The 15,000-nt window shown below is 43.1% G+C and overlaps 1 protein-coding gene across 1 annotated transcript in view; it reads right to left on the reverse strand.

Moving 5' to 3' along the window:
* LOC143133030 (homeobox protein aristaless-like 4) overlaps window positions 1–4,442 on the reverse strand; it is a 45,936-nt gene extending 41,494 nt beyond the window's left edge. The window contains exon 1 of the mRNA XM_076292835.1: window positions 4,097–4,442. Within this exon, the coding sequence (XP_076148950.1) occupies window positions 4,097–4,442 (346 nt within the window). The remainder of the gene's footprint in view (window positions 1–4,096) is intronic.
* Between the last annotated feature and the right edge of the window lie 10,558 nt (window positions 4,443–15,000).

Genomic DNA, 15,000 nt, shown 5'->3' on the forward strand with positions numbered 1-15,000 from the left:
CTAAATCCGGTCGAATGGGAGATGTGCTGTTATCACTGCGTGCGCCTGGATCATACCATTAGAAAGTCTCGTGCGAATTTTAGAACTAACATTTACTCCTGGCCGCAATGACAAAAACGCATCGTGCGCTTTCATAACGGTACTGGGGCAATGTTCAAACTGCTGGGTTTTTAACAGGTTGGGGAAACGGCGCCAATGTGTTTCCAATTTAAAGACGGTGCCTTGACTCCAGAGTGTGCCTCTAGATCAATTACGCATATATTCTTTCAAAAAGGTAATTTTCTACATTTCCTCCCCCACTGGACTCTAAACGTATTTTTTCCTCCACTTAGGCCTTGTGTTGCGCACTAATGGTCGGATCTTGTTACCTGAAATTAATCTATCGAAACTCACTGCAAACATAATAGTGTATTTTTAAAATCCCCACTTTGAATTTGTTAGTGAAATAAATGTTTACCCTAGGCCTATCTGAGTGAACATGGATTAGAGTAATGGCCTTGGGACATACGTTGTTATCGCTGATGTTATAGTAATAATATAGGCCTACTGCCTAAAAACATCTAATATGAGTTGATAATACTTTATTGTTTTGCTTGTGGAGAGTTTAAACGATCTCTTATGTCAAATGTGGAGAAATAATAGCCTATAAATGTTTGTTTAAGGTGTTTAGGCCTACATATCTGCGACTGAACATTGTCTTCACATCGTCATTTATTCACGTGAACCACTGTCTCTAATTGCGCCCTTGAAATCAATTTCATTAACAGCAAGTATACATCAAATTTAAACATAGCCTGCACATTTTTTATTTAGATAGAACATTCTTTCCAATTAGTTTTTTCACTTGCAAAATCGAAGCCTCCTCTAACATAACACAACAAACAACAACGACGACGACAATAATAATAATAGACTAAATAATAATAATAATAATAATAATAATAATAATAATAATAATAATAATAATAATTAATATAATTAGATGTTACTGATATGTTAATAATATATTTAAATACAAAAGAACGGCTCCAGCATTTTTTGTTTACAAAATGTCTATTATTATTATTATTATTATTATTATTATTATTATTATTGAATATACGTTGTCAAACGGGGTATACATTTTTTTCATTTATCCTAATCCACTCTACTGATTCTTGTTAACTTTCATTCATCACACAGCTCCTTCTTTCATCTCTCTCCGTCTATCCGCCATTCCTTCTGGTCCATCCCTCCATAAAGCGTCTGGCCGGGCCGGCCTAATCACCCTCTTCCATAAAGCGTCTGGCCGGCCACCCTCCTCCCCGCAAACAATAATCAACCTGACGTGAAGGTCGGACTCTCGCGCTGCTCTCAAAACCATGTCGGTGTGGACTAACAGGCGCTAGCCCGTTTAAAGTGACAGAGCGAAGCGAGTTCCTGAGTGCTGCGGCTTTCTCAAGTGACTTTACAACCCCATCACCACATTTTCCATTCAGACCAAATTCAACTGACAGATTTATGTCGCCGATCTATAGATCCATTCATACCTTGTAAAACTTCCCCATGTTTTAATTTGTTTAGACTATTCAAAAACCTGCATATCAAATTTAACTAACGTGATATTTATTGCATTGTACATTTAGGCTTTTATCAGCGCGCAGAGGACTCGCAGAACCTTCCACGGCCCTAGGAGCGCGCGCGTTTAAGGCGACGGGAAGCGGGGCTATGATTTTGTAATCCCCTCGCGCATAGGCTACACATGGAATATGTTATTTGGAAGCCAGATGTAACGAGATCAAACTTTCTTTTCGGAGAAATCCCGTTCCACACGTGGAAGACAAATGGTCGGAGTTTTTCCAGCGGGCGAGGCAGATCCTCCCCGGAATAGTCAGTCTTAAGGCCGGTCTGTCTAGGCCCTGAGCTCCGTAGCGGACATCCGGCTACTCTCCTATTAACTGTAAATCACCGTGCGTACATATTGTTATTATTATAATACTATTATTGTTATTATAGTTGTCGTTGTTCTTATTAGAGAGTCATGTTTTAATGCTGTCATAATTACGCAACATTTTCACCGTTTAGGCTTACGTTGTTATTACTAATGTATTACTATTTGAGCTAGTGGTAATTTAGTTATTTTTATTTACATGTGCTAATGGTATTCTAGCTATTATTATTAACATATGCAAGAGGCAAAAAACGTTGTATTTAGCCTAAGATCTCAGAGAAAAATAAAAAAGTGGAGGCCTGTTGTCGTTATCTAAAGCGCGTTTAAAGTCTTTTAACTAAAGAAAGCAAACATTTACAGCGCGAGTTTATCACCAGGCTGAAGCGTTTGTCAGCCCATTATGCCCTTGCTCTCACTGCTACCCCGGTAGGTCCTCTGCTCTCATGCGCCACGGTATCCGGGAACCAAATCTAATCCAAATGCCATTGACGCATCCACTGGGGCCTGCCATCCACACAAAACTGCATGGTGGTGAGATCATTAAATGTGTTATCAGACCAAATCATATACTATCCTCAATATTTGCATGATTACAATTTTCGATGATGGGTTCACATCAATTTCAATGGGTTCACATCCATTTCTAATGGTGATGGTGGCATTACATGCGCTTGAAATGCGATCGTTTTGTTTTTTTGGCTGCAGTGGAGACACGACTCCTGGGGTTCGGCCTCAAGAAGCCATTTTCCACATCCTGGGCCACCCGCTGACCTCGCGCGCGCACAGTTTGCTCGTGTGCCAGTGAGCAGTTGATCGATACGGGGCTCGTGTTCAATTTATTGTCTTCCTTCCCCATTATAAGACAGAGGATGAGGTACTGGTTCGAGTTCGAGTTCGAGTAATTATTTTGCCCATGAATCAACCTCTGTTGTCTTTAGCCTGGGCTACTCTTCGAAGGAACACCGGGCTACTGTTGGCGCGCATGTGTTGGCGCGCAAGAGAGCGCAGATGCAGTCCTGTCAATGGCAGCAGGCGGTCTCGATTCCCTCCTAATATTAATGTCTGTTTAATGTCAGTGGAGGTAAGGTAATGCTGGGATAGAAAAAAAATGTTGATTTTGAGTAGGCCCGAACCCTAAGCAGTAATTCACTTGGGGGAAATGATAGAGGGTTCAAGTGTGAGTGTGTGTGTGTGTGTGTGTGTGTGAGTGAGAGAGAGAGAGAGAGAGAGAGAGAGAGAGTGTGTGTGTGTGTGTGAGAGAGAGAGAAAGAGAGAGAGAGTCGCTGAGTGATGGATGGATTGTTAACTTAACCTTGGCTTTTTCAATAGAGAGGTGGTTGTAAAGCCTTCTGATGTCCCTGTATTATAGCTCAATGCTGCTGCGCAAGAGCTCACCCAATTTGGGACAGTTTTCGCTTGAGGTTCGACAAAACTTTACTCTCTACCATTTCCCTTAGTGTGCCCTCCCATTGCATGGGGAATTGTTCTAGTATCTTTCGACAAACTTGCTAAAGAGAGCTCGCCACAGTCATAAACTGAAAATGTGTTAATTCAATTGTCCGATTCAGCACCAATATTAAGGATTGTAATGCAGATTATCGCATTAAATATAATTTAATTGAATCGTCAAAGAGAAAATGTAATAGTCAGCGAGGTTATGCCTCGTCGTAATTGTGTTACCGGGCTAGATTGGACAGTAATATTGGTAGTAAGTTGTGAAGTCCAGCTCATTCAGTCGGTAAATGCTGCAGTAGCGAGAGGAGCTCCCGAGTGATGACCCACATAACGGAGAAAAAGCCGCCCCAAGGATGTCGGAATCAAACGCAACTGGCTTCTCTGTGCTAGAACACAACGTTCCTCACGTGCGAAGCGCAGTTATCATAAATACAGCTGAAAACTGCTTGGAACAAAAGAGCATCGGACACAAGTGTAGCCCACCCGCCTGTGGAGCGGTGTCCAGAAAAGACAAACCACCTTAGCCGCAGATTTGCCTCAGTCCATTTCACATCTCGGATTTCCGTTTACCTAGAGGATGTTTTGAAACGACAACGCTGCTCTTCTATAGGTTACATCACTTTCAGGTCTCCGCGTAGAACTTTAACTCTGTCGCAAAGTGTCAGCGTTTAAAAAGATTTAAAGTCATGATCTCGGCGGGGGAAAACTCACCATAACAGGAGCCGAGTCCTCCGTTGTGTCCGCTGTCCGTGTGCAGCTTGCTTCCTTCAGGGGGAGTTTTACAGGACGATCTCTGCATGTAATGCTGGTACTTGCTGTAGGTGCCTTCCCCAGTGCTGTTGTCCAGGGGCTGGCATTCCGCTTGGAACGGGCTACGAGACTTTTCTCCGTACGGTTGACCTTTGTTGGTCAGGAAAGAGGGGCTGTATTTGGTGTCACTGGCTTGAAATGCCCTAAACGGATTGGCTTGGTGATCCCTACCTTGTGAAGCGGGTGAACTATAATATGAATCCATGGATGTCATATCGCAGTATGAAACGCACGTCTCCGCGTTCATGTCTAAAAAAAGTTACGGGGGAAAAACACGTCCAATTTTTTTTCTTCCGCCCTACTCTTTCCTTTTTGGAGAGCAACGGCGAGGCAAACACTCTCACACTCTCTCCCCGTTCCCCATACAAAACCAACGCACGCACACACACACACACACACACACACACACATCCAGTCACTCTCTCACACGCACAGACGCACACATCCACTGCGCAGCTGGGCTTGGTTAGAAAATGATTCAGATGTTTTCCAGAAACCAGCTCGCTGACCAAACGTTTAAAAAAGACCCCTTAAGGTCTAGAGGAGGAACACAAAACGGCCTCTTTCTTGGAGAGATGCAACCCAGGTCTCACTCTCGTTATGTTAGCCAGAAGTCTCCAGACACAAGTCAAGAGATCTACGCTATTATAGAGCCGATGATGGGCAAAGGTCAGACCTCTTCTCAGAAGAAAGACTCTGTGTTATCAGCAGGTTTTGTTGGAAATCTCTACGTTGGGGCAGAGGGCTTAACACATGACATTAATGTAATTAGGATATGAATATATAACTGACTGAATGCGAAGGACAGCCCAATGGGGACGATTTAATGGTCAATTCGCTATGCTCCATTAGGACGGGAAGATAGGCTCTCCGGACCGGACCACGGGAAGCACCTCGACATTTGCTCTTTCTCTCTTTTTTATTTATTATTTGACCTCCGATCGGTTGGTCAAGCAATTCATTGTTTTTTTTTATATATATATATTTCTTCCGACTTCATTTCTGTGCAAAGCCAAACGGGTGTGCCCCGAGACATGCATGGGTCGAAGCCCAGTCCATTTATTCCAAGCTTTCATATCTTTGAAATTATAATCTCATAAAGTACAAGGCTGTGCTGTTGCCAACGGGCGTGAAGATTAGCACCGGCGTGCTCACAGAGAGGAACCTCTAAATAACGAGACAACTTAATATTTTTTATTCTATTTTTTAATTTGTAATTTTCTATTTTATTTCCCACTGATACCCATATAAGATCAACACACGAGAAAGTACCAATACATTTGTCTTCATAGTGTTTGTAATTGTATTACATAGTGTTCATAAGGCTACACTGTCACACAAGAAGCAAGGTTTTAACAGCCTGGCGAGAGCTGGGTTAGTGCCGTACAATAATTATTTTATTTAATTAATTGGGCTCTGCCTTTGAATAAACTCTATATAGGCCACATTTACTCTTAGACATTTCCTATGTATTCTTCCACCAATAAATTATATGTGAGTATATAGGAGGAGTTAATTTCGTATAATAAAATGCAGTTCTGTCATTAAACGTATATAGCCTACGACTTTAACCTTCACAAAGGTTGTGACTGGTAGGATTCGGTTTAATCTTGTTTCTAAAATGGTGACTTCACACCACAGCAAGTGAAGTCCGCCTGCGCCACCCGCGTGCCCACTTTATTTCCAAATTGGTTTCAGACATAAGGCCATCAAGAATATTCGGATTTTGACTGACAGCGGTGGTTAGGTGTCATGTGCAGCCGCCCCCAGTTAGGCCTATATGATTTATGCTTTCTGTAGGAGACCAGGGTCTCCAGACAGGCTCACACATTAGGCTACAATGTTTAAAATAATGCAATCACAAACAATTTCAGGGACGTTTAATGAGAAACAAATTCATGAAAACAGACAACGGTCCTTATTGAAATTACAAATTGAATCGTTGTCAATAGCCTATGTCAGTAACTTCGGTCAATGTTAATATCTATGGGCAGGCAGGATTGCACTATAGGCCTACGATTGGATACGATTCTCAAAAAGTGTTTACTGTTTGTACGCAGCCGCCACAGAAACACACAAAGCCGCATGAAATGACCTCACATTTTCTGCAGAATTGCAAACAATTAGGTATCATTCACAAGACGGTTATTTGTGGTCTGTCTGTCATTTTCAGATTTCAACCAATAACGTTTACGTTAACACACACCCACATAAATACATGCTTGAATGCACACACACACACACACACACACACACACACACTCGTTGCACACACGCACACACACACGTTGCACACACACACACACACACACACAGACACACACACACACACAGCACCCGCATCAAAGAAGAAGAGTATGCCTAAGCCCTTTTAATGAGTTAAATGTCGGATTAAAACACAGCACCTAAACACCACCACATGTTTCTGTGCCTTAAGTATGAATTGCATTCGTTTTAACGAAAACACAGCGCTGCGTAGGGCCCAGTCTATCAACTCAATAGCGTACTAAAGCCATTAACCCAGACGTGTTAGGCCTTCTTTGCTGAAGAACACGGCTTGGCTATAACAGTGCGATAAAACTAAAACGGATTAAAGCAGTGTTTCCGGACCCACGGATATTAATAGCCAAAGTAAACCAATTCAATGACCGTCCAAGGCAGTACTGAAAATTGTCGGCGTATTATATTGCATCGCTTCGCGGGGCTCCCCACTGAGAACACTAACTTTCTCTGCTTACTCTAGCACGAGCTCTGCTCCCGCTCCGTGTTCGGCTCCATGGTTCGGCTCTCAGGCTCTCTGCTGTCAACCAAACTGCAGGGAGAGCCTCGTTGGAACCGGGGCCTCCATATAACGGAGATAAAACGGTTTCTCCGCAGCCGAGATCCACATGAGTCTTAATAGGGAACATCTCTCGAGCGCCTCTCGGTGCCATCATCTGTCTCTCCCACGGGAGGCATGAATGTCTGTAAAACTAGAGCCATCATCAGATTTTCCAGCACGCTCAAAATGATTCTGCTTAATAAAGCAAACATATTCGACATAAACAGGGAATAAATACCGAACTTTCCGTTTCAACGAGGCGCAATCAGATGACCCAAATTAATTATGTTATTAATATGTTATTATAGCATCACCATCATAAATCATCATATTCAATTACGATAATAATAATAATTATAATAGGCCTAATGATAATTACAATCATTCTCTTACTATATAATGTAATAATAATAATAACAACATTAATATCCTAATAATAATAATAATAATAATAATAATAACAATAGGCCATCGTTCGTTGTTGCTGCTTTTATTTTAAACAACAGAGTAGGCCTATTCAATTTTAGGACTTTAGGATTTTGTTAAATAGAGGATTTAATATAAATGCATTTCACTATTTCCTGGATATTTTTTTTAATTCCACAAAGGCACTTGGCATTTTTGACCTGTAAAGCAACTGATTTCCCTAAAGGTGAAAATGTTATAAAAATAGGCTGAACAATATAAACATAAACAGGAATTAGCTAAAATGTATAGTCTCAATGCAATAAAAACAAGAAAAAAAAATTTCAACAGCGATCATGTCATGTTTATAAATTCTCTCTTCCTCTCTCTCTCCCTCTCTCCCTCTCTCTCTCTCTCTCTCTCTAGTTTGTTGTTCTGTTTTTCACAGCACTTATCTATCTCTCTGTTAGTATCAATACCTGCACTCTGCCTCTTCATGTGCATTCAACGAATCAGCCTGCAGCACAAGACAAAAAATGTAATGGAATTAGTTTGATCCGAAGCCTCTGGCCGCTGGCGTTGGTGGTGCGCTGTCGGCGGGGTCAAGCGTGCAGAATGGGTCGGAAACAGCGAGGCTGGGGGGCATGGAAGTGTCCTTCGGCTCCTCAGGCCAGTCCTTGTGTTGGCCGACTACTGTGCTGATTTACACACATAGAAGAGTCATGGACTAATTTGCAAAATATCATTAATAGCACAATGCTCCCCTCTCAGGCGCTGGGACCCCAGGCGCCACACATACTCAAAGATGACTTGGAAAACAATAATGCACATGTTGGGGAGGCAGTCGCCGTGTTTGCTACAATTTGGACATTCAGAGACTAAGATAATATTTCAGATTTTGTTTTCAAGCAATGACAAAATGACAAGATAGAGGATGCGTTAACATTGCACAGACCGATATAAAATACGGATTCCTCTAAGTGTCTGCGCCCTATGACTCAATATACACTCCCACTATAAATTGATCAATGTTGTTATATTGTCTAGGTAGAAGAGAACATGTGTGTGGTCAGGGCCGGAGTCTAATCTTTATTTCTTACTGGCCAAACTTTTCCCAGCCTTAATTGATTTCGTATTTTCGACAGTTTAGCCAAATAAACTAGTTATTGCAGTTTATTAAGTCAGGCAGGTGGTGGAGATGACATGCGCATGCAGCCGTAGGCTAATACATTGCGCAGTGATGATTGTTTCACGTTGGGAATCACATCCCCGGTAGGTGGATTGCGGATGTTGTAATGTTACTATCTCTGTTCTGTGACCGAGACCAGCCGTTTATTTCCAGCCTCATCCCAAATGACGGATGGTGGATCGAGTGTGTTTACAACAGCCGCGCGATCCCCTCCCGCGGCCGCGGACGAAAGCTGAACAGGCAGATGTTGCACGAGAAGAGATGATACGAAGAAGAGGAACGCGGCAGGCAGGAGGAAAATAAGGGGTCAGCTGAATGAGCCATCTAGCTGGGCTTGGCTGCGACCGAGCGCTTCATGGAGGAATGAATGGCATTAGCGTTTAGCCCGCGGTGTTTATGTCAAGCTGAACTCCAGATTTAGGCGGGCATCTGCCAAGACTTCCCGTCATGTGAAGAACAGAGCTGCCGCGGAGCCGATAGCCGTGCCAGACTGCAGGGGAAAGAGTGTCTGATGATAAACTACAAGGATGTGTGTGTGTGTGTGTGTGTGTGTGTGTGTGTGTGTGTGTGTGTGTGACATGGCCACGTGTGTTCATCTGTGTTTACATAATGTATGTGAGTGTGTTATGTGTGTCACTGTACAGGTGTGTGTGTGTGTGTGTGTGTGTGTGTGAGAGAGAGAGAGAGAGAGAGAGAGAGAGACAGCAAGTATGTGTGACCATGCATTTGTGTGTATCTTACATGTTATGTAGACATGTGTGAGGAGGGGGAGGGTAGGTTGCACTGACAGGTATTACTGGTAGACATGATGTCACCCTTGCTACACACACGCGATACTAGCCCTGAAGAGCAACACACACGTTCAACTGATGTGTGTGCATGTGATGTATGTGGACATACTGTGTGTATGTGTGCTCCATGTCTGTTTAGTTGGTGCATGTGTGTGTGTGTGTGTGTGTGTCTGTGGTCAGTGTGTTAAACTAGTGTGTATTCATGGGGTCTGTGTCTCAGGGAGTAGCCTGGGTCACTGACTGGCATGGTTGTCAACCTGTGGCCTTGGCTTGGCCTGCCATTTATGTCATGTAGACATGTGTGTGTGTGTGTGTGTGTGTGTGTGTGTGTGTGGTGTGTGTGTGTATGTGTGTGTGTGTGTGTGTGTGTGTGTGTGTGTGTGTGTGTCTGTGTCTGTGTCTGTGTTTGTGTGTGTGTGTGTGTGTGTATGTGTGTGTGTGTGTGTGTCTGTGTGTGTGTGTGTGTGTGTGTGTGTGTGTGTGTGTGTCTGTGTGTGTGTGTGTGTGTGGTGTGTGTGTGTATGTGTGTGTGTGTGTGTGTCTGTGTGTGTGTGTGTGTGTGTCTGTGTCTGTGTGTGTGTGTGTGTGTGTCTGTGTGTGTGTGTGTGTGTGTGTGTGTGTGTGTGTGTGTGTGTGTGTGTGTGTGTGTGTTAGCATTCGCCATTCCACCATCCACCAATCCCTGTGGTTTAGTGTGATTGGAGGTGCAATGGGCTCTGTCAGTTGAGAGGTGGCTATATGTTTATATGTCTGTCTCCATATGCCACAGACTATTACCCATAGTCTAGCCAGGCCTTTCTTTACACACGCAGGCAAGCACACACACACACATACACACACACACACACACAAAAAAGAAGGAGTCGGCTGACTCCTACAGACACACAAACATAACATTGTATAGTTATTTTTATCATATGATTGAGCGACATAAGTGTGTAAGTTATAAGAAGTGTGTGTGTGTGTGTGTGTGTGTGTGTGTGTGTGAGTGTGTGTGTGAGTGTGTGTGTGTGTGTACTGTATTGTGTGTGTGTGTGTGTGTGTGTGTGTGTGTGTGTGTGTGTGTGTGAGTGTGTGTGTGTGTGTGTGTGTATGTGTGTGTGTGTGTGAGTGTGTGTGTACTGTATTGTGTGTGTGTGTGTGTGTGTGTGTGTGTGTGTGTGTGTATGTGTGTGTGTGTGTGTGAGTGTGTGTGTACTGTATTGTGTGTGTGTGTGTGTGTGTGTGTGTGTGTGTGTGTGTGTGTGTGTGTGTGTGTGTGTGTGTGTAGGGCTTCTTTAGATGGCAGGATGGTGTGTGCAGATGAGGTGTAGAAGAGATGTACTTGGAATACTGTGGTGGGATGGTGTGAGTTTGTCCTCCCTAAGCAGGTTCTGACAAGCTACGCCCCATTCACATATACGGCCATTCACTCATTTCCTGCTGTAAAAGGTAAAGTTATTTTAATTATTTTGCGTTTTGCGTTTTGTGTTTTGCGTCACCAGTGGTTATTTGGCCTGTAAAACTGTAGATGAACGTGGCGTGGTCTCTTCACACTCCTCCCCTGTGGTCTGAATTGGGATTTAGGGGTTTTAGCTGCACACAGTGGAGAGAAGAGTTTAGATCTGGTGAGACGGTCTGAATGATGCAAGTCCACAGGGAACTCACTTTAATATTCATCAAACCTAGAATTCACTTCACAGGCATTACTGAGTCTAGCAGCGTGTGTGCATGTGTATCATTCTCTAAATCCTCACATTCACACACACACACACATCACATATTGCACACACACTGATTCACATGCTCACTACTCTAACTCTCTGTCCTTCATCTTTGCAATTTCATATTCTCTTCCTTGATCTCACCCTCTCACTTCATTTTGGATTTGCTGACCACTGTACCTGTGTTCTCTCACTCTTTCACTCTCTCACTCTCTCACCCTCTCACCCTCTCTCTCTCTCACTCTCTCACTCTCTCACCCTCTCATTCTTTCCCTCTCTCACCCTCTCACCCTCTCACCCTCTCATTCTTTCCCTCTCTCACCCTCTCACTCTCTCACTCTCTCACCCTCTCACTCTCTCACTCTCTCACTCTCTCAATCTCTCACCCTCTCACTCTTTCCCTCTCTCACTCTCTCACTATCTCACTCTCTCACTCTCTCACCCTCTCACTCTTTCCCTCTCTCACTATCTCACTCTCTCACCCTCTCACTCTCTTAGGCGGGGATCACATTAGCCAGCGGCAAGTGGCAGCGGCAAGTGTAACGCAAACGGCAAAGACAAACGGTTTGCCTTAACTGACAATTGAATACGCTCGCTTTGTGCTTTGAAAGTTGAACCAAGTTCAACGCTCAGCTTGCTCAACGCTAGCGTTACGCCAGCGTTGCCACCGCTGCCGAACCATAGAGAACAATAGAGAACCATAGAGAACCATAGAGAACAATAGAGAACCATAGAGAACAATAGAGAACAATAGAGAACAATAGAGAACAATAGAGAACCATAGAGAACAATAGGGAACCTGCCGCTTGCCGCTGGTCAGTGTGATCTCTCACTCTCTCATTCTCTCACTCTCACTCTCTCACTCTCTCATTCTCTCACTCTTTCCCTCTCACTCTCTCATTCTCTCACTCTCTCATTCTCTCACTCTTTCCCTCTCACTCTCTCATTCTCACTCTTTCCCTCTCACTCTCTCATTCTCTCACTCTTTCCCTCTCACTCTCTCATTCTCTCACTCTCACTCTCTCACTCTCTCACTCTCTCACTCTTTCACTCTCTCATTCTCTCACTCTCTCATTCTCTCACTCTTTCCCTCTCACTCTCTCATTCTCACTCTTTCCCTCTCACTCTCTCATTCTCTCACTCTTTCCCTCTCACTCTCTCATTCTCTCACTCTTTCCCTCTCACTCTCTCACTCTCTCACTCTTTCACTCTCTCATTCTCTCACTCTCTCATTCTCTCACTCTCTCATTCTCTCACTCTTTCCCTCTCACTCTCTCATTCTCTCACTCTTTCCCTCTCACTCTCTCACTCTCTCACTCTTTCCACCAGTATTCTCTGACACTCTCTCCCTCTCTGAATGTCAGCATAGGGCTGCTGTGTGCGGTAGCTTGTCTCTGTGTCTGTTTCTGCAGGTCTCTTTAAATCAGAACTTTTGTTCTAAACGTTCAAGTCCCTGATGAAGGCTCAACCTAATATGACAGAGCAGCTACAGGCACCTGGGAATTTATTCAGATGTGTGTTTTGTTATACACCTGCTGTATCCTCTACCATATCACTGTTTCATTTACTCTCACTCTCACTCATATCCTTTCACTCCTTCTCTCATCCACTCCTTTTTTCTCACCCTCTCCTTTTGCTTTCTTCCATTCTCTTTCCCCTCTTCCCCCCTCTCTCCATCACTCTTCATTCCCTTTCTCTCAATCTGTCTCTCTTCTCTCCCTCTCCATCACAGTTTTAGTCCTTCTCTCATCTATCTTTCTTTGGCTCCATCTCCCATTCCATAACTCTTTCATTCACTCTCTCCCTCTCTCTCCCTCTCTCCCTCTCTCTGTCTCTCCCTCTCTCTGTCTCTCCTTCTCCCCCCTCTCTCTCCCTCTCTCCCTCTCTCTGTCTCTCCCTCTCTCCCTCTCTCTGTCTCTCCCTCTCTCTGTCTCTCCTTCTCCCCCCTCTCTCTCCCTCTCTCCCTCTCCCAGTCTCTCCTCCCCCCCTCTCTCCCTTTCTTCTCCTGCTGGTGATGGGTCTGTCTGGAGGTCTGAATACTGGTGTTTAGCGTAAGCACTAGATGCCTGTTTCCCTCCACTCTAAATAAAGACATACGGCCCTGAAAGCAATACGCAATGCTGCTGCCGTGGTGTGGTCATATGTATGTGTGTGTCTGTGTGTGTGTGTGTGTGTGTGTGTGTGTGTGTGTGTGTGTGTGTGTGTGTGTGTGTGTGTGTGTGTGAGTGTGTGTGTGTGTGTGTGTGTGTGTGCGTGTGTGAGCGGTGGTCGCTCTCTGGGCCATGCCGACTCTTTCTCTCTCTTCTAATATTTTTGAGGTGAAAAACATCCTCAGCCCAGCGCTGTGTAATGATTTTATTATGGAAACCATACGCCTCACGCCAGCCACACACACACACACACACACACACACACACACACACACACACGTACACATTTACACAAACAAGGATATGCACTTACATATGTGTACACACATGCTACATATTTATGCCTATACTCTCTCTCTCCCTCCCTCTTTCTCTCTTTCTCTCTCTCTCTCTCACACACACACACACACAGAGAGAGAGAGTGAGTGAGAGAGAGGGAGAGAGAGAGCTCACATATTAGCTACAGAGTAATTGTGTTCCTGACTGTTGAAAATGAGTGTGTGTCATTATGTTGGCTAGTGATTGAAAGTTTCCCTTCATCCGAGTGCCACACTCACACACACACAGCACCAGTCTCAAATAACACATTTCATTTATTGAGTGTGGCAGTTTAATAAAATGAAACAATTTCACTTTTCATATTCATGTGTGGTGAGCGGGATAGAGAAACGCTTTGGTCACAGGAGGGGGCTTGTGGGAAGCTATAGCAGGTTTAGTGTTTGATGTTTATGGTTCGTTCATGCTGTCTCAATAGAAAGGGAAAGCTGATCCAGGAGACTGAATGAGAAAGGCCTCTAATTACAGACAATTTCACTAGATATGAATAGAATTCAATGATACCTAAACTGGCCTGTACTAGCGATTAGTCGGCAGATTCGCAGAACATATTGTGTGTGATGCTTCATCAATGGCTGTAGAGGGAGAGTGTGTGTGTGAGAGTATGTAGTGTAGGTTTGAATCTTACTGTGTTTTAACATTCCTCTCTTGTGATAAATAGACATCTGAAATCCTGAGCTTCCCTTTATACTGACAAGCATCTGACCCATATCTGTGGCATCACTTACTTTATTTAGCTGAACTCCAACAGTTAACAGACAAACCAGAAACACCATTGTATTAATCCCAAAAAAAAGAAAAGAAAAGAAAAGAAAAGCTTTTATAGGAAACATCAACAGATGAGATGCATCACTGTCTAGTGGCAAAAGAATACGTGTAAATGTATATAAATAAAGTGTAAATGTATATAAATAAAGTGTATATGTATATAAATAAAGTGTATATGTATATAAATAAAGTGTATATGTATATAAATAAAGTGTATATGTATATAAATAAAGTGTAAATGTATATAAATAAAGTGTATATGTATATAAATAAAGTGTATATGTATATAAATAAAGTGTAAATGTATATAAATAAAGTGTAAATGTATATAAATAAAGTGTATATGTATATAAATAAAGTGTATATGTATATAAATAAAGTGTATATGTATATAAATAAAGTGTATATGGTGGACGTGTCTCAGCCAGATCAGGACTGGACCTTGAGGTTACGGGACCTCAGGGGTTACGAGGTCTCCATGGAGACACACTGGTTGCTCTTACAGACAAAAACAACAACAGGCAGATTTATACGCCACTCAGAGAAATGATACAAGAAAGTGAAGTAATGTAATTCACTCATTTATTCAGACTTGAAAACAATTCTTGCGATGTCATCCATAATTATCATCAGATGTGAGAT

This window comes from Alosa pseudoharengus, unplaced genomic scaffold (assembly GCF_046254945.1).
Source record: "Alosa pseudoharengus isolate Yale_2024_CS ecotype anadromous, Long Island Sound unplaced genomic scaffold, YU_APseudo_1.1 YU_APseudo_1.1_scf_19, whole genome shotgun sequence".
Classification (NCBI taxonomy): Eukaryota; Metazoa; Chordata; class Actinopteri; order Clupeiformes; family Clupeidae; genus Alosa; species Alosa pseudoharengus.